This window comes from Stegostoma tigrinum, chromosome 1 (genome assembly GCF_030684315.1).
Source record: "Stegostoma tigrinum isolate sSteTig4 chromosome 1, sSteTig4.hap1, whole genome shotgun sequence".
Classification (NCBI taxonomy): domain Eukaryota; kingdom Metazoa; phylum Chordata; class Chondrichthyes; order Orectolobiformes; family Stegostomatidae; genus Stegostoma; species Stegostoma tigrinum.
Window position 1 is genome coordinate 89,329,192 of NC_081354.1, and position 21,109 is coordinate 89,350,300.

General features: G+C 41.9%; 1 protein-coding gene across 1 annotated transcript in view; it reads left to right on the plus strand.

The window, feature by feature from the left end:
• rbpjb (recombination signal binding protein for immunoglobulin kappa J region b) overlaps positions 1-21,109 on the plus strand; it is a 101,505-nt gene that overhangs the window by 53,852 nt on the left and 26,544 nt on the right. The window contains exons 4-6 of the mRNA XM_048532442.2: positions 4,363-4,528; positions 13,212-13,386; positions 16,051-16,188. Coding sequence (XP_048388399.1) covers positions 4,363-4,528; positions 13,212-13,386; positions 16,051-16,188 — 479 coding nt within the window. The remainder of the gene's footprint in view (positions 1-4,362; positions 4,529-13,211; positions 13,387-16,050; positions 16,189-21,109) is intronic.

The window sequence follows — 21,109 nt, forward strand, 5'->3', positions numbered from 1 at the left end:
TGGTAGTGTCTCAACCTCTGTGCCAAGATGCCTGTGTTCACATCCCACCTGTTCCAGCGATAGATAATAACACTTCTGAACAGATTAAGTAGATATTTTCTAATCAATTACCATGACATCATTTTGCCATAACGTTACAAATATTTGGGACCGAAAGTTGAATTTTATGATATAAGAAATAATAATGCAGTAAATGCAAAATGGGTGTTTAAAGAATACAATATTGAAAAGTAATACATAATTAACAGCTGTTATATTCCTGCTTACAATAATTTATTTAGTGAGTTGGTTTGACAGTGCTAAAATTTGTAGGTCTCTAACTGCAACATATTGCTGAACTGTAAAGCAATGTCCAGTCGTATTGGCTGTTCAACTAGTAAAACCATGGTGTTTCTTGGAAGTGCTACACTTTAGGAGATCAAATATGAAGGAAAAGTCTATGGTTAACAGCAGGACTCTAAACAGCATTGATGTACAGAGGGATTTTAAGGTTCAAGTCCATAGCTCCCTGAAAGTGGGCATACTAGTAGTTAGGGTGGTAGAGAGGCAATGGCATTCTTGCCTTTGATTGGCCAGGATATTGGGAGCAAGAGTCAGGATGTCATTTTGCAGCTTAAGACTTTGGTTAGGCCACATGTAGAACATTGTGTTCAGTTCAGTTGCCACATTACAAAAAGGATGTGGAGGCTTTGGAAAGGGTGCAGAAGAGGTTTACCAGGATGTTGCCTGGATTAGAGATTTTGAACTACTCGGCTAGAAGAACTAAGGTTGTTTTCTCTGGAGTGGCAGAGGCTGAGGGGAGACTTGATAGAAGTCTATAAACATTGAGATATATAGATAGGGTTGATGGTCAGAATCTTTTTCCCCAGAGTTGAATTGTCTAAAACCAGCAGAGCATGCACTGAAGGTGAGGGGCAAAGTTCAAAGGAAATGTCAGGGGCAATATTTTTAGTGTGGTAGGTGTCTGGAGTGCACTGGCAGTGACTGGTGGTGTTGGAGGTGGGTATGATATGGATGTTTTAGGGGCTTTTAGATAAATACATGAATATGCAAGGAATGGAGGCATATGGATCAAGGGCAAACAGACGGTATTAGTCAAATTTGGTGTCATGTCTGGCACAACGTCGTGGGCTGAAAGGCCCATTTCTGTGCTATACTGATGATAATGGGAACTGCAGATGCTGGAGAATCCAAGATAATGAAATGTGAGGCTGGATGAACACAGCAGGCCCAGCAGCATCTCAGGAGCACAAAAGCTGATGTTTCGGGCCTAGACCCTCCTTCAGAGAGCTGATGAAGGGTCTAGGCCCGAAACGTCAGATTTTGTGCTCCTGAGATGCTGCTGGGCCTGCTGTGTTCATCCAGCCTCTCATTTCATTATCTGTGCTATACTATTCTGCTTTATGTTCACTAACTAGGCTGTGCAGACGTGACAAAATCACTCAAATGTGTGATTGTCAAAAAAGCTATTGTAATTTAGGTTTATTTTCTGAAGAAAGCATTTGCAATGCAAGATTGTGTTATACTGATTTGACAAAATTAGTAAACATCAGAAGAGACCAAAAAAGGTAATATTATAATCTGAGGTGGACGGAGGATTGTTTGAGTGGCTTTTCAGTTTTATTTTTGACCCACTTGAATTGACTATTGCACATGAAAACAATGAACATGCCAGAAAGTGATCAAATTTTGGAGGTGAAGTGGAAGTTGCATTAAAGACCAGTGATCATAATCCTTTCAGTTCTAAAATTTGTGATAGAAAATGAAGACCGAATCTACAAGTGAAACTTCTAAATTGGAAGAAGGCTAATTTTGACAGTATTCAGCAAGAATTTTCAAAAGTTGATTGGGAGAGGCTACTTGCATGTAAAGGAACAGCTGGAGTCCAGGGACAGCATGTTCCTGCTAGGGTGAAATGCAAGGGTGGTAGGTGTAGAGAATGCTGGATGACTAGAGAAATTTGAGGTTTTGTCAAGAAAAAGAAGAAAGTATATGTCAGGTATAGATGGCAAGGTTCAAGTGAATCCCTAGAGTACAAAAGCAGTAGGAGTATACTTGAGGGAAGTCAGGAGAGCAAAAAGGAGACATGAGATAACTGGCAAATTGGGTTCAGGAGAATCCAAAGAGATTGTACAAGTGCATTAACGATGAAAAGGTAACTAGGGAGAAAATAGGGCCCCTGAAAGTTCGGCATGGCCACTTATGTGCGGAACTGCAGGAGATGGGGTAGATACTAAATGCATATTTTGCATCCGCGTTTACTGTGGAGAAGGATGTGGATGTTGGAGAACTTGGTAATAAATAGTGACATCTTGAAAAATGTCCATGTTTCAGAGGAGGAGGTGCTAGATATTTTAAAATGCATAAGGCTGGATAAATCCTCAGGATCTATTCATGTATACCCTAGATCGGTGAGAAGCTAGGGAAGTGATTGCTGGACCCCTTGCTGAAATATTTGTATCATTGATAGCCGCAGGTGAAGTGCCAGAAGACTGGAGTTAACATGCTGCCACTACTTAAGACAGATGGTAAGCAGAAGTCAGGGAACTACAGATCTGTGAGCCTGACGCCAGTGGTGGATAAGTTGTTGGATGGAATTCTGAGACAGGGTTGATGTGTCCTTGCCTTTCCAAGGACTGATTAGGGATAGCCAACATGGCTTTGTGCATGGGAAATTGTGTCTCACTGTCTTGATGATTAAGTTTTTTGAAGAAGTAATGAAGAGGATTGATGAAGGCAGAGTAGTGGCTGTTGTCTATATGGACTTCAGTAAGAAGTAGACTGGCCAGCAAGGTTATAGATCACATGGACTACAGGGAGAACTAGCTATTTGGATAAGAATTGGCTTGAAAGTAGAAGACAAAGGGCAGTTGTGGTGGATGGTTGATTTTTCAGACTAGAGGCCTGTGACTAGCAGTGTGCTGCAAGGATCGGTGCTGAGCCTGCTGCTTTTTATCATTTTATATAAATGATTTGGATGTGAATCTAGGGAATATGGTTAGTAATTTTGTAGAAAACACCAAAATTGGTGGTGTAGTGGACAGTGTAAAAGGTTACCCCAGTACAAAGGGATCTTGATCAGATGGGCCAATGGGCCAAGAAATGGCAGATGGAGTTTAATTTAGATGGGAGATGTTGCATTTTAGAAAGACAAATCAGGCCAGGCTTTATACACCTGGAGATAGTAGGAATTGCCGATGTTGGAGTCTGAGATAACGAGGTGTGGAACTGGATGAACACAGGCCAGGCAGCATCAGAGGAGCAGGAACGTTGACATTTTGTGTCTGGACCCTTCAGAAGTGGTTTTATACAATTAATGGTAAGATCCTGAGAAATGTTGCTGAGCAAAGAGACCTTGTAATGCGCATGCATAGTTCCTTGAAAGTGGAGTCGCAGTTCAACAGGATAGTGAAGAAGGCGTTTGGTATGCTTGCCTTTATTATTCAGTGTGTTGAATATAGGAGTTGGGAGGTCATGTTGCGGCTGTACAGGATGTTGGTTAGGTCATTTTTGGAATACTGTGTTCAATTTGCAGGCAGCATGTTAAACTTGAAAGGGCTCAAAAGATCTGCAAGGATGTTGCAAGCGTTGGAGGGTTGAGCTATCAGGATAGAAGGAAAAGGGTGGGGCTATTTTCCCTGACAGCAAGGTGCAGAGCTGGATGAACACAGCAGGCCAAGCAGCATCTTAGGAGCAGGAAAGCTGACATTTCAGGCTGAGACCCTTCCTGAAACGTCAGCTGGCCTGCTGTGTCCATCCAACTCTGCACCTCGTTGTCTTGGATTCTCCGGCATCTGCAGTTCCTATTGCCTCTCGGCCATTTTCCCTGGAGTATCAGAAGCTGAGAGGTTACAGAAATTTATAAAATCATGAGGGCCATGGATGGGGTAGCCAAGGTCTCTTCCCCAGGGTAGCAGAGTCTGCAACTAGAAGGCATGGGTTTAAGGTGAGAGGGGAAAGATTTAAAAGGGACCTAAGGGGCAACTTTGTAATGCAAAGAGGTGATGCATGTATGGAATGAGTTGCTGGAGGAAGTTGTGGAGGCTGGTACACCTACATTTAAAAGGCTGTTCTCGACCCGAAACGTCAAGCTTTCCCGCTGCTCTGCTGCTTGGCCTGCTGTGTTCGTCCAGCTTCACACCGTGTTATCTTACATTTAAAAGGCATCTGGATGGGTATATATGAATTGGAAAGGTTCAGAGGGATATGGGCCAAATGCTGGCAATGAGACTTGATTAATTCAGGATATTTGGTTGGCATGGACGAGTTAGTCTAAAGGGTCTATTTCTCTGCTGTATGGCTCTGACTAAATACCATTTGGTGTGATGTTCAAAATGTTTAACGAATATGAATGCTTTGCAGATTTTTCTGCCCTCCTCCATGTGTATATCTAATGGGCAGTGGGTGGAAGAAAAAGAAAGATCAGATGGAGCGAGATGGATGCAACGAACAAGAATCACAACCATGTGCATTTATTGGGATTGGAAATAGCGACCAAGAAATGCAGCAACTTAACTTGGAAGGAAAGGTAGGCTCCTATTAAACAACAATCATGAATTTGTGTTGCAACTGCAAAGATAAACAAGAAGCATGTATTTGAAGTACATCGAATATAACAGCGTAGTTCAGGCCCTTCGGCCCTCCATGTTGCGCCGACTTGTGAAACCAATCTGAAGCTCATCTACACTATTCCTTATCATCCATATGTTTATCCAATTACCATTTAAATGCCCTTAAAGTTGGCGAGTCTACTACTGTTGCAGGCAGGGCATTCCACGCCCTTACTACTCTGAATAAAGAACCTACCTCCGGCATCTGTCCTATATCTATCACTCCTCAATTTAAACCTATGTCCCCTCATGCTAGCCATCAACATCAGAAGAAAAAAGCTCTCACTGTCACTCTATCTAATCCTCTGATCATCTTGTATGTCTCAATTAAGTCACCTCTTCACCTTCTTCTCTCTAACAAAAACAGCCTCAAGTCCCTCAGCCTTTCCTCATAAGACCTTCCTTCCACACCAGGCAACATCCTGGTAAATCTCCTTTGCACCCTTTCCAATGCTTCCACATGTCTCCTATAACGTGGCGACCAGAACTGTACGCAATAATCCAAGTGTGGCCGCACCAGAGTTTTGGACAGCTGCAACATGATCTCAAGGATCCAAAACTCAATCCTTCTACCAATAAAACGTAACACACCATATGCCTTCCTATCAACCTGGGCAGCAACTTTCAGGGATCTATGCCCATGGACACCGAGATCTCGCTGCTCATCCACACTACCAAGAATCTTACCATTAGCCCAGTACTCTGTATTCCTGTTACTCCTTCCAGAGTGAATCACCTCGCACTTTTCCGCATTAAACTCCATTTGTCACCTTTCATCCCAGCTCTGCAGTTTATCTATGTCCCTCTGAAACCTGCAACATCCTTCTGTATTATCCACAACTTCAACGAATTAGTGTCATCTGCAAATTTACTAACCCATCCTCCTACGCCCTCATCCAGGTCATTGCTGAAAATGACAAACAGCAGTGGCCCCACAACAGATCCTTGCAGTACCCCACTAGTAACTGAACTCCAGGATGAAGACTTCCCATCATCCACCACCCTCTGTCTTCTTCCAGCCAGCCAATTTCTGATCCAAACCACGAAATCACCCTTAATCCCATGCCTCCGAATTTTCTGCAATAGCCTACTGTGGGGACCCTTATCAAACACTTCCCTGAAATCCGTATACACCACACCAACCGGTTTACCCTCATCCACCTGTTTGGTCACCTTCTCAAAGAACTCAGTAAGGTTTGTGAGGTATGACCTACCCTTCACAAAACCGTATTGTCTATCCCTAATCAAATTATTCCTTTCTAGATGATCATAAATCCTCTCTCTCAATCCTTTCCAACACTTTACCCACCACCGAAGTAAGGCTCACTGGTCTATAATTACCAGGGCTGTCTCTACTCCCCTTACTGAACAAGGGGACAACATTTGCTATCCTCCAGTCTTCTGGCACTATTCCTGTAGACAATGACAACATAAAGATCAAAACCAAAGGCTCTGCAATCTCCTTTCCCTCAGTCAGGTCAGGCAGATTCTTCGCTTGCGAAGATCAGTTGGGAAGAGATTTGTCAGCGATTTCGTTGGCACAACCATTGGGGCTGTAGAGTCCTCTCCTGGGGCAGTGTGGGCAGGGGAATGCTCCGGACAGCGGGGCTTGAGATGAGTGCTCCTTCCTGCGTTTCTGTCTGTCCTCTGCAGCTGCTCTCCTTGAACATTCGAACTGCTCCGTTGCTGTCGTAGTTTTCTTCCGCCATGCGTCCCTGTCAGAGGCCAGCTTTTGCGATTCTGTTGAGGCGATGCCGGCCTGAGATAGCTGTTGCTTCAGTTGATCCTTGTAGCGCTTGCACGGGGCACTGCGGTTTCTTTTGCCGTCGCAGGGTTCCCCGAAGAACACTGTCTTGGGTATTCTGGTGTTGTCCGTCCGTCCGATACATGACCCGACCATCGAAGTTGCTTCAGGAAAAGGGTCGCTTCGATGCTGGGGAGCCGGGCCTTTTCCAGCACTTCGTTGTTAGAGACACGGTCCTGCCAGGTGATGCCCCATAGAGTGCAGGCAACGTTGGTGGAATCGTTCCAGCAGCTGCATCGATTTCCGATATGGCTCCAAGGCCTGGGTTCTGTAGAGAAGTGTGGTGATGACCGCGGCCTTGCAAACCTGGATTTTCGTCGAGTGGTTTCCCCAAACACGCTTCTGCAGTCGCCCGCAGGTGCTACTTGCTTTCGCAAGGCGATTGTGGACGTCTCCTGTGACTCGTTGGAGATTATGCTTCCCAGGTACGTGAAGCGTTCGACCGTGTTGAGGGGGTGGCCGTCGATCAAGATTCGCGTTAGGTTGTATGCGCTGCATGGTGGCTTCTGGTACAGGATCTCCGTCTTCTTCAGACTGATCGTTAGCCCGAAAGCCTTAGCAGCTTCAGAGAAGCGTGTCACTGCAGTCTGTAGCACATCTTCTGTGTTTGTGAGTAGGGCGCAGTCGTCCGCATACAGCAGCTCCATGATGGGCTCCCGTGTTGTCTTTGTGCGAGCGAGGAAGCGGTGCAGATTGAAGATATTGCCGTCCGGGTGGAAACGAATGTAGATGCTGTTCGTGATGCCCTCCTTCGCTTCCTGCAGCATCATGTTGAAGAAGATGGCAAAGAGCGTTGGTGTCAAGACGCAGCCCTGCTTCACGCCGTTGCTGATGGGGAACGGGTTCCCAGAGAATCCTGGGATAATTCTGATCTGGCCCAGGGGACTTAACTATTTTCACACTTTCCAGAATTGCTAACACCACCTCCTTCTGAACCTCAATCCCATCTAGTCTAGTAGCCTGTATCTCAGTATTCTCCTCGACAACATTGTCTTTTTCCTTCTTTGAACACTGATGAAAAATATTCATTTTAGCACCTTTCCTATCCCGTCGGACTCCACATACAACTTCCCGCTACTGTCCCTGATTGGCCCTAATCTTACTCTAGTCATTCTTTTATTTCTGACATACCTATAGAAAACTTTAGGGTTTTCCTTGATCCTATCTGCCAAAGACTTGCCATGTCCCCTCCTGGCTCTTAGTTCTGTCTTTAGTTCCTTCCTGGCTAACTTGTAACACTCGAGCACCCTAAAGCCTCAGCTTTACATAAGCCTCCTTCCTCTTGATAAGAGATTCAACTTCTTTCGTAAACCACAGTTCCCTTGCTCGACCACTTCCTGTCTGCCTGACAAGTACATACTTATCAAGGATACGCAGTAGCTGTTCCTTGAACAAGCTCCACTTTTCAGTTGTGCCTAGCCCCTGTAGTTTCCTTCCCCATCCTGTGCATCCTAAATCTTGCCTAATTGCCTTTCCCCGTGGTATATTCTTATCCCTTTCCATCGCTAAAGTAAATGTAACCGAATTGTGGTCACTATCACCCAAGAGCTGACCTACCTCCAAATCTAACACCTGGCCTGGTTCATTACCCAGTACCAAATCCAATTTGGCCACGCCTCTTGTTGGCCTGTCTACATACTGCCAGGAAACCCTCGTGCACACGTTGGACAAAAACTGACCCATTGAAGTACACGAACTATGGCATTTCCAGTCAATATTTGGAAAGTTGAAGTCCCCCACAACAACTACCCTGTTACTTCGCTCCTATCCAGAACCATCTTTGCAATCCTTCTACATCTGTGGAACTTTTCAGAGGTCTATAGTAAACTTCCAACAGTGTGACCCCTCCTTTCCTGTTTCTAACCTCTGCCCATACTACCTCAGTAGACGATTCCTCATCAAATGTCCTTTCTGCCACCGTAATACTTTCGTTGACTAACAAAGCCACACCTCCCCCTCCTTTACCACCTTACTGCAAGTCTGTCTGGTTTTCATTGACATCAATTTGTACATTATTCTTTGAAAATAGTAGAAATATTCAGTTTCTTCTTAGGGTAACTGTGATATTTCTGCCAGAGGAGTTGTTGAACTCAATTAATACAACTAGAAATTTAAGCAGGAGTAGGCCCTTCGAGTCTGCTGTGCCATGCATCATGATCATGGCTGATCATCCAAATCAAGACTCTGTTCTTGGTTTCTCCCAAAACCCTATCCTTTAGCCCTGGGAATGATGTCTAACTTGTCCTTGAAAGCATTCAGAAATTTGGCCTTAACCACTTTGTGGCAGAGAATTCCAAATACTCTGTTTTGCAGGTGAAAAAAAATTCTTCTCGTCTCTGTCTTAAATGACGACTCCATATCCTTTAAAATGTGACCCCTGGCTCTAAACTCTCCAGTCATTGTGAATATGCTTCCAGTGATTACTCCATCTAACCCTGTTAGGATTTTATCGGTTTATATGAAAATTCCCCATATTCTTCCAAATTCCAATTATGTTGTCGTTACCAATCCATGTCTTCAGACATCAGTCCTGCCATCCCAGGTATTAGTCTAGTAAACTTTTGTTGCACACCCCCTGTGGCCAGAGCATCCATCCTTGGATAAGAATACAAAACTATTCACAGTTTCCAAAGTGTCATTTGACCAACGTCCTATATAATTGCAAGACATCTAGTTCCTGTACTCAAATCCTCTCACTATGAAGGCGTACAAACACCACCACATTTATCACCTGTTGCATATGTTTGTTTTCAGCAACTGGTACACAAGACACTCTGGTCTCGTTGCACCTTCCCTATCCCTTTTGGACAATCTGCCACTCTATTTTTGTTACCCAATTTAGTAACTTCACATTTATTCCCAGTATACTTCATCTGCTATGCATTTTCACACTCTCTCAACTTGTCTGAATCATGATGAAGCATCTGTGCTGTATCCTCACAGTTCACCTTCCGACCTGTCTTTGTGGGTCTGCAAACTTGGAGATATTACATTAGTTCCCTCCATCTAAGTCATTTAATATATTGTGAATAGCTGGCATCCAAGCATTGATCCCTGTTGTATTCCAATAGTCACTGCCTGCCATTCAGCAAAAGACCCGTATAATCCTACTCTTTGTTCCTTGTCTGCTGACCATTTCTGTATCGATGTAAGTGTTCCGTATCCAATCTTAATTTTATACGCTAGTCTCTCGTGAAGCCTTCTGAAAGTCCAACTAAACCTTATCCACTTGCAGCCAGTCCTCAACTCTACTAATTACGCTCTGAAAAATTCCAGTAGCTTTGTCGAGCACACTACCCCTTTCATATATCCATGCTGATACTATCTGATCCTGTTGTTGTTTTTCATGCGTTCTACTATTAAATCTTTCATAATAGATGAGCATTTTCTCCATGAATGGTGGCAGACTAATTGGTCTATAACTCACTGTTCCTTTTCTTCTTGTTTTCGTAATGGTGTTACATTTGTTACCCTCCAATCTGTGGAAACCACAGATTAGAGAAATCAAATTGGTAACAATAACATACAGTAGAATTCCTGGACTGTGTGGGGAAATTGTTTGTTTGTTTTTGGATCAACGAGTTGAGGAAAGGGCCATTCCAAACTGGGAATTGTACAATGAAAAAGGAATAGTTGGCAATCTGGCTGCACAAAGCTCTGTGAGGAAGTGTGACCATAATGTGTTGGAGTTCTTAATTAAGATGTGGGGTTACGTAGTTGATTCACAATCCAATTTCAGAATCTAAATAAAGGAAAGTATAAGGCGTGAGCTGGCTCTGGTAAATTGGGGAATGTTACTTAAAAGGATGATGTCGATAAACAAAGGGCACATGAATGAACTGCAAAAATTATTCATTCCTGTCTGGCAGGGAAAAAAAAAACAGAAAAGATGGTCTGACCATGGCTAACAGGGGAGATTGGGGACAGTATTTGATCAGTGGAAGAGACATACAAATTAGTGAAAAAGAGCAGACCTCCAGTTTGGGAGCAATTTAGATTTCAGCAAAGGAGTTTAAAGAGATTAATTTTGAGAAGATATGTAGATTACAACTGCGAGCTTGCAAGGAATAGATGAACTTGATGGCAAAAGCTTCGATAGGTGTATGGAGAAAAAATGATGAGTGGAAACATTTAGAAACAGGAAGTTAAAATGTGAATAAAGGGATGGAAGACCAATTAAATATGTATTTTTGATTCTGCCTTCATAAAGGAGGACACAAAGATCATCCCAAAAATGTTAGGGAAATGGGAATTGTTGAGGGGAAAAATCAAAGAAAATCAGGATTTGTAGGGAAATGGAATCTGAAAAATTGATGGGAGCAAAGGATCGTAAATCCCCCTGGCCTGATACACTACATTCCAGAATAGTAAAGGAAGTGACCCTAGAATTGGCATATGTGTTGGTGGCTATGCTTCAGTAAGTGTGAGAATATCATAGGGTATTTAATCTACATGGCAGGCGTTTCTTGGTTAATTCAGGAGACACTGAAGAAATTCAACCCAAGGAGGAAGAAATATATTAAGAGAAGTATGAGGCAACTATGACGGAAGTCAGGGACAGTTTGTAAAAGCAAAACAAAAAGCATACAATGTGGTGGAGATTAGTTGGAAGCCAGAGGATTGGGAAGCCTTTTAAAAATCACAAGATAACTTTAAAAGCAATAAAGGATGAGCAAGGGAAATGTGTAAGTAACCTAGCTAGTGATATAAAAGATGATTGTAGGAGTTTTATTTTGATACCTTTAAAAAGTAAGAAATAAACAAGGGTGGACATTGAACTGCTAGAAAATGAGGCTAGAGAAGTAATAAAGGGGGAATCAAAGAAATGGAGGAGAAACTGAATAGAGTCGGAGGGCAGAGGTAAGTTCAATGACCATAAAGGCATGGGTGCTGGGGAAGCCAAAAAGTCTGAAGGCTGATAAATCATCTGAACTGGATGGACTACATCCAATTCTGAAGTTGTTAACTGAGGAATTTGTGGAGATCTTGCTGGTGATCATTTAAGGAATCACTGGAGTGAGGGTCCCAGAGGACTGGAAAGTGGCTAATGTAATGCTCCTGTTTAAAAGAGGGAGGCAGAAGACTGAAAGCTACAGGCTGTTTAGCCTGACCTCGGTTGTTGAGAAGATTTGAATCTACTACAAAGGATGAGATTATGGACTACTGAAAGTGCATAGGAATACAAGGCTGTGTCAGCAAAGTTTTGCAAGGGCTGGTCATGACTGATAGCTCAGTTATAATTATTTGAGAAGTTACACAGGCTAGAAACAGAATTTTCAGTCCAACTCGTCCACGCCCACCAGATATCCCAAACTACTGTAGTCCCATTTGGCCCATATCCTTCTGAAACCCTCCCTACTTGGGTACCCATCCAGATGCCTTTTAAATGTCATAATTGTACCACTTCTGCTGTCAGCTTATCCCATACATTCAACGCTCTCTGCATGAAAAAGCTGCCCATCAAGTCCCTTTTAAATCTTACCCCTCTGATCTGAAACCTATCCCTCTAGTTTTGGACTCCCCTACCCTGGAGAAAAGGCCTTGACTATTTGCTCTATCTATGTCCCTCATGATTTTATAAACTTCTGTAAGGTCACCCCTGAGTCTCTGACACTCCAGGGAAGTAAAGCCACAGACGAGTCAATCTCTCCCTGTAGCTATAACCCTCTGGTCTTGCCAACGTGCTTGTAAATCTTTTATGAACCCTTTCAAGTTTAACAGCATCTTTCCTATAGCATGTAGACCAGATTTGAATTCAGCAGTCTTAGTGACCTCACTGATGTCCTCTACAGCTGTAACAGGATGTCCCAACTCTTCATTGGCCACTGCATTGAATTTAAGACAAGCATGCCAAATGCTACCAACCTGTCTACTGGCAACTCTACTTGTAAGGAGCTATGCACCTGCACCCAAGCTCATTGTTCAGCAACACTCCCCAGGGGCTTACCATTCACTGTATAAATCCTGCCCTGATTTGCTTTTCCAAAATGCAGCCCCTCACGTTTATCTAAGTTAAACTTCAACTGCCACTACTTGGCCCACCTGATCAAGGTCCTGCTGTACTCTGTGGTAACCTCTTTTACTTAAAACCATCACACTAATTCTGATTTCATCTGCAAACCATACCTCCAATATTCACGTGCAGATCATTTATATAAATAATGAAAAGCAGTGGACCCAGCACTGATCCTTGTGATACACTGCTGGTCATAGGCCTCCAGTCTGAAAAATAGCCCTCTACCACCTCCTGTGTCCTACCTTCAAGCCAATTTTTTTGACTAATACTTAGGAAGCCATAAAACCACAGATGCATACGCAAATATTTTTTGAGTTAAATATAAATGACAGTGGTAGAAATTTAATGAGAGGCAAAATAAATGTGCTAAACTGCACAGCCATGCTTTGGTAGGGCAAGGAGCTCAAAGAAGTCAGTTGAAGTTGGAGTCGATTGTAGCATGTCAAAGTCTTAGCATTTGATTTTAATCACTTTGCTTGCTTGGTTTAATTTTTACTGTAATGACAGTCATCAGTTTGACTTCAATTGATATTTTTATTCTTCCCCCAGAAAAGATGCACAATTAATAAATTTTCATTCATCAGTTCGAAAGCACTGAACCTGAACTGACAAGCTTGTTGTGAAAATGTTCCGTTCTGTTTTCATTCTAAAGTTTAATGTTGCAATTGATGTCCAGAAAACCTAAAACTAGTTCCATGAAATTCCATCTTATCTCAGTCACGTGGGCCACATTGCTTCTGTTTTTATTTGAACAAAATCTTGTGTCCTTTTACTTTTGCAGAACTATTGCACAGCCAAAACATTGTACATATCAGATTCTGACAAGAGAAAGCACTTCATGTTATCAGTAAAAATGTTTTATGGTAATAGTGACGACATTGGCGTCTTTCACAGTAAGCGGATCAAAGTAATCTCCAAACCTTCTAAGAAGAAACAGTCCTTGAAAAATGCAGACTGTGAGTATGTATTCATTTTTGCATTCAAGTAGTATGTCCTTGCACAATACATAATATCGCACACAGTTTTTCATTATTTAAACTTGGACCCCTGCATAACGGTTCGCTTAGAAACAAGTTGTTTATTCTCAAGCTTACCATGCTTACAAGAGTAATTTGTCATCAGTCCTATAGTTTGGTAGGAAGACTGGAGAGGGAAGCTAAACTGGGATGTTTACATTCAGTGAGGTTGAAAAATTCCAATAGAGTCAACTGTATAAAATAATCAGAGGGTTAGATAGGATGGATAGGGAGAGCCTTTTTCCTAGGATGGTGATGGCAAGCACGAGGGGGCGTAGCTTTAAATTGAGGGGTCAAAGATATAGGACAGATGTCAGAGGTAGTTTCTTTACTCGGAGAGTAGTAAGGGAATGGAACGCTTTGCCTGCAACAGTAGTAGATTCGCCAACTTTAGGTACATTTAAGTCGTCATTGGATAAGCATATTGGACGTACATGGAATAGTGTAGGTTAGATGGGCTTGAGATCGGTATGACAGATCGGCACAACATCGAGGGCCGAAGGGCCTGTACTGTGCTGTTATGTTCTATGTTCTATTTCCAGCAGAGGGTAAATTATAAAGCTAGTATTTGTTGTACTGCGCAAATGTAATTCATCGAGCAAGATCTTTATCAGTTGGAGACATGCTGCTTTAATGCACCACACATCTGGCTTGGATTTGCATGCATTTCTGAAGAATTTTTAGCTTGGCTTTGTTGGCTGAGAGAATAGGAACTGAGGGAGATGATTGGCCATGTCCAAAAAGTCTGATTGACTTGTTCTTGAGTACCTTGGTGACAAGCTATGAAATACTAAGTTCATTCTTGAATGATTTCTTTAATTTTTTTTCAGGAGCAAATCATTTTCCAAGCCATATACATCCTTGAAGTGTTCAGGTCAGGCAACATCTGTGAGGGCAATGAATGGTTGTTGTCCTGAAACAATAACTTCGTTTCTCTCTGTAGTGACTGCCTGATCAGCTGCATATTTCACATTTCAAGCAATTTGCATTACTTTGTGAATCTTTTTCTGTTCTTTCATGGTGAAATTATTAATTCCTTACTGTGTTATGGTTTTGTAGACTTAAGATATTGTCGGGTGCCTGTCATCCAAGTTGACCATTGTTCATTTTGAACCTTAACAGTAAATAGTTCCATTGTGGGTGTCTAACTACTGAGCCAAGACCTGTCCTTCTGAAGTCTCATCTTTTATTTGCAACAGAATTTCCTGCATCAAAGCTGTTAATAGGAACAATAATTGGTTTCTTCTAAATTATTGGCCCCAAGTCCAATTAAGATGTTTGCATTTGCAGCCTTTTGAGATCAGCTATTTTGGTGTAGGCAAAGGATCAAATCTAGATCCTTCCTGGTCTTGGGATCAGCTAATCATTGAATAATCGTGGAAGAGATGAATATTTTCTTTCACGTTGTGGGAACAGTTGAAAAATTGAGCATCAAGGTGTAGTCTTTCAGTTTGAGGTTTTAAAAAAGATTAAGTCATTGAAATGGTAAGGAACAGATAATGAAAAGAAGATAAAACAATGAACAAATTAGGACAAAAAACAGTAAAAAGCAAAAGGGGGGGTTAAAAGTGAAATCAAATTGGATTTATTTTGGTTGAAATAAAAATAGCCACTTTCCTCTGTACACTGTATGTAATTATCTCATGAAATGCTTACACCCTAAAGCACTTGTAGAAGAAATTGAGAAAAAGTTTGAGTTGAAACCTCAGTTATGGACAGTGTAGATTATAGCATAAGATTACAAAAACATTAAATGGGCAGAATTGGGATAGAGCTCAATGTAAGCAAGTGTGAGATTATCCTTTTTCAGTCCAAAATGGATAGATTCTATGAAATGAAATTATAGTGAATGTCAGAGGAGACTTGGGTGTTCAAGTGCGTAGATCTTTAAAATGTCTCAAACAGGAACAAAAAAGAATCAAGGAAGCAAATGGAATGCTAGCCTTGATATTTAGAGGACTGGAGTATAACGATGCAGAAATGATGTTGCAGTTATACAAAACCCTGGTTAGGTCCCATTTGGAGTACTGAGGGGCAAGCTGGGCACCACACCTTAGGATATATTGACCTTGGAGGAATTAATATGTGAATTTACAAGAACGATACCTGGATTTCAGGAGTTACAAGGAGAGATTACGCAAATTAGGCGTGTTTTCTGTAGAATTTAGGAGGCTAAGTCATGAACTGATGGAATTCTTCAAGGCATTAACAGGAAGAGAAGGGTAAACAAAGGTAACTGTCCGCACTGGTTGATTCTGAAACGAGGGTCATCGTCTGACAGTGAGGACCAGACCATTCAAGAGAGGTGTCAGGAAGCACTTTTACACACAGTGGTTGGTATTTGGAATGATTTTTCACAAATGTCAGTGGAAGTTGGATCGATTTATTAATTTTTTTAAATCTGAGAGAATTTTTAGTTAAGCAAACTCATTCAGAGTTATGGGCCAAAGGCTGGTACATGTAGCTAGACCATTGATCAGCCATAAATGGTGAAACAGCCTCAAGTGGCTTAATGTTGTAGTACTGTGACTGTTTAATGAGGTACCGTTATCTCTGCATTTTGTTGTGATATCCTCCAATTGCTTATTTTTCTTTTATCTTCAGTATGTATTGCATCAGGAACAAAGGTGGCATTATTTAACCGACTTCGTTCACAGACTGTCAGCACACGTTATCTGCACGTAGAAGGAGGAAATTTCCATGCCAGTTCACAACAGTGGGGAGCTTTTTACATCCATTTATGTACGTAACAACAATTAACCTATCTTGGTCTGTTTTGCTTGAAATCATTTTAATATTAATTGTTGCGTAAGACAAAGCCATCATCCGGCAAAGACATGTCCCCAGTGTATTTATAAAATTTAATTACAAGAGGAAAAGCAACTTTGGAGCATTGGGTGACCTCTTAGAATGTCTACGCCTATTCATTGTTTTTCTCAATGGCAGCGTCATCTGAAAAATTTCAAGACCAGATGAGAGTTTTAGATTGGGAGCTTTCCCTGGTTCTGTTACTGAGCTGCTGTCATAGGCAAGAAAATTATATCCAGCTTTGGAGCATAATATATGTATGAAAAAAGACAGTTTAAAATGTTTGATTCAAAAATTGTAAATCTGCCCTTCAAATATCAGTTAATAAAACGTCAACTGATGCATATTTTTACTAATATTTATTTTAAGTTGTGTTTTGAATTATTGGCCAATAAGATGGGTCTCATCGTTCTCAAGTTAATTGTTAACTTGTATTTCTGGAGCTGCAGAGATTCCCATTAAAGTACTCTGTGGGTATTCCTTCTGCAACCTAATGTTTGTTTCTTCTGGTTCACTTGGCTAAGTTGAAGATGCTATTGTGCTTCAAGGCCTATTTGAAATTTTTAGACTTGGAGATTTTTTAAGCTTAATGGAAATGCCCATAGCTCAGAGTCAGCGGTTTTTGTTTTAGTTGTACTTTGTTTCAGGCAGTTATTTGAAGTCCTTGCATGTCCTTGTGCTGCTGAGTAAAGGAGAATATGGTGATGCTGGATTGCCTCAGTTAGGAATTAAATTTGATCCAAAACCAGAAATGTTGGGCTAAAACCTTGAAATGGTTGAGTTAGCTTAGGCTCTGGAGCTATCAGTGTTTTGATGATAAATTCGCAGTTATCTTATACCACTTAAAATTTTAAAGGAAGGGATTCTAGTGTGAAATCTGACCAAAAGGCTGGTGTTGTGTGCAGCAGTGGGGATGTTTTTGTGACTTTTAAAGAAGTGTTTTGGGATTATACTTTGTGCGTTTAAAATTCTCTGAATTCGTATTATAAATAAATAGGTTTATTCTATTTCATATTTATTTCTTAATAAACAGTTTTTTCCAAGCAAAATCTGCAACCTTGCATACTTCTGACCTCAGTGAAAGGTCACCTCATTTAAAACCAAAACGCACAACACGATGACCTATCAAGTCCAATTTTAAATCTGGGATCTGATTTGTCCAATAATGTCAGCTGGGATCATAACGTAAGCCATTTGGGCCTATTGTTGTCAGCTTTGCTTGCTGCTCTCTGCTACATCAGATGTTGGCCAGAACAATTGAAGTACAGAGATAATGGGAACTGCAGATGCTGGAGATTCCAAGATAATGAAATGTGAGGCTGGATGAACACAGCAGGCCAAGCAGCATCTCAGGAGCACAAAAGCTGACGTTTCGGGCCTAGACCCTTCATCAGAGAGGGGGATGGGGAGAGGGAACTGGAATAAATAGGGAGAGAGGGGGAGGCGGACCGAAGATGGAGAGTAAAGAAGGTAGGTGGAGAGAGTGTAGGTGGGGAGGGGATAGGTCAGTCCAGGGAAGACGGACAGGTCAAGGAGGTGGGATGAGGTTAGTAGGTAGATGGGGGTGCGGCTTGGGGTGGGAGGAAGGGATGGGTGAGAGGAAGAACCGGTTAGGGAGGCAGAAACAGGTTGGACTGGTTTTGGGATGCAGTGGGTGGGGGGGGAAGAGCTGGGCTGGTTGTGTGGTGCAGTGGGGGGAGGGGACGAACTGGGCTGGTTTAGGGATGCAGTAGGGGAAGGGGAGATTTTGAAACTGGTGAAGTCCACATTGATACCATACGGCTGCAGGGTTCCCAGGCGGAATATGAGTTGCTGTTCCTGCAACCTTCGGGTGGCATCATTGTGGCAGTGCAGGAGGCCCATGATGGACATGTCATCAAGAGAATGGGAGGGGGAGTGGAAACGGTTTGCGACTGGGAGGTGCAGTTGTTTGTTGCGAACTGAGCGGAGGTGTTCTGCAAAGCGGTCCCCAAGCCTCCGCTTGGTTTCCGCTTGGAGGCTTGGGGACCGCTTTGCAGAACACCTCCGCTCAGTTCGCAACAAACAACTGCACCTCCCAGTCGCAAACCGTTTCCACTCCCCCTCCCATTCTCTTGATGACATGTCCATCATGGGCCTCCTGCACTGCCACAATGATGCCACCCGAAGGTTGCAGGAACAGCAACTCATATTCCGCCTGGGAACCCTGCAGCCGTATGGTATCAATGTGGACTTCACCAGTTTCAAAATCTCCCCTTCCCCTACTGCATCCCTAAACCAGCCCAGTTCGTCCCCTCCCCCCACTGCACCACACAACCAGCCCAGCTCTTCCCCCCCCCACCCACTGCATCCCAAAACCAGTCCAACCTGTCTCTGCCTCCCTAACCGGTTCTTCCTCTCACCCATCCCTTCCTCCCACCCCAAGCCGCACCCCCAGCTACCTACTAACCTCATCCCACCTCCTTGACCTGGTCCGTCTTCCCTGGACTGACCTATCCCCTCCCTACCTCCCCACCTACACTCTCCACCTATCTTCTTTACTCTCCATCTTCGGTCCGCCTCCCCCTCTCTCCCTATTTATTCCAGTTCCCTCCCCCCATCCCCCTCTCTGATGAAGGGTCTAGGCCCGAAACGTCAGCTTTTGTGCTCCTGAGATGCTGCTTGGCCTGCTGTGTTCATCCAGCCTCACATTTTATCTTACAATTGAAGTACAATCGTTTTTGGCTTCAGCTCAACATTTTAAATATCAACAATAATTTCCACTCCTAATTGCTGCTGAGTGAGCCCAGTTTCTCTCTTCTCCTCCTCCACACCACTCCCCCCCCCCCCCCCCCCCCCCCACCACCCCTTACCAGGAAATGCTAGTATGAATATGTAGTGAGCACAATTTAGGGCTTTATTGTCCTGTTTTTAACAGTACAACAGTCTGCAGACATTCTTAACGTTGCTTCAAAGTGAAGAATGGGCACTTGAGTGTGGAACCATATTGCAGTTGTTGCTTATTGGCCTTCATCCTAACAAGAATCACTGTTTTTGAGCACTGTGGCAATTTAGTTGTCATTGTGGTTGACATCATTTTGCAAGACAAATGAATATTTGGCTACTGTAAAGACTGCACTAAGAAGGGTCTCTGTGAATATTGTATGAAGGCCTTCATTTATTGTCAATCATGAAAGTGCCATCGTTTTGTTAATTTCTAATAACTTTTCTTTGTATCAGAATAGTTAGATACTTTAATCAAATTTTTAATTTCTTTGTCTTTGCACAAAAGAAATCAATCAATTGCACTGAAGGTAATATTTAAATACAAATCAATTGGAGTAGCAGTAATATAAAATTAGCCTAATATACTGGCTCCTGGATGCACAGTTGGTAAATGTCACCAACATTGAAGTTGGGTGAGCAAGTTTTACTTTCAATTCATTTTTATTTGCTACACTGGTAATCTCAATGTTTGTGAATTGATTTTAATTTTATAAGTTAGAAATGATCTTCTAATTTTATTGACATTTTTGCTGTTTTTATAATTACATTGACTGACTTAAAAACAGGAATGATAATGAAGGGTATATTTCTGGAAAATCTGAGCTTTTTATTTGAAATGGTATAATGAAATTGCCAAAGTAGTTGACTTGATGAAACTTCAATAGCATGTTTGTCCATGGTATTTTCATTTTTTTTGAAATATGTAGAATCCCTTTTGCACATACTTAATGTATCAAGATCTTGCATAAAAAGACATGTGCTGACAGGTACTAGCTAGTTTATTGATAACAGTGAAAGCCTCATTATAATGCAGATATTGGTGTACAAGGAGCAAAACTGCATTTGTTGGTATACTGGGTACAGATAAAACACTTGACAAACAAATAATATTTAAATTTACCTAACATCTTGCCACATTGATGCATGATACTGCTACAGAATACCTCTGATTTATATTTAACTTTAGTTATTTAAAATATTTGCTTTGCAGAAAGAGACTTTAGCTATTTCACTAAGCACATACTCGTATATCCTGACTGAATTGATCACTAGGGAAAAGGATGGTACCATCTGTGAAATGAGACTAGGTAAATAATAGTCTGAAGTTATTTTCATCATAAAATGAACACTAAAACAAAATATTGCAGTTGGACAACCACTTTGGTAGCAGGATAATTGACGTAACAACAACATATAATTACTGGGTAATTCATGCCACAGTGTATCCAATTTTCCTTCAAAAGCAACCATAATCATTGCAGTACAAATATGGGGCAACTCACTGCAATTTGAAAATAATTGAGACAAATTTTTTATATTTCTATTTGTCCCTTTACCATATACGTCAGATAATAATTGTGGAAGATGTCAGTGACTGCGTCCGCTGTTTCCACCACTGCCGCCCCTTTTATAACTTAGACATGGAGACTGTCATGCCCTGGAGGTTTATCCACTTTGTCCCATTAGTTTCTCCAGCACTTTTATAATGTTTATTTCCTTCTGTTCCTCCTTCCTAAAGGGCACTTGCTGTCCTAGCATTCTGGGATTTTTTTTGTCGTCATCAGAGCAAATGTAATTGTCAAAATGCTCAACCAATTTTTTGTTATCCATTGTGAATACACCTGTTTTTAAACTGTAAGGGTCCTGTATTTGCCTTCACTAATCTTTCTTTTTACACAATTATAGCCGTTCTTACCGTCTTTTATGTTCTTTGCAAATTTACTGGACTCACTTTTTACAGTGATCCTCCTGGATTTTAAATTACACATAGTATTCAAGCTTTCCTCTATCATATATTTAATTGCTCTAGCAACTTTGAGTGATTCCTCTTTAAATTTATAGTTCTGCTCAGTGCTTCTGTTAACCATGGTTCGGCCAGTTTCCCAGGTGT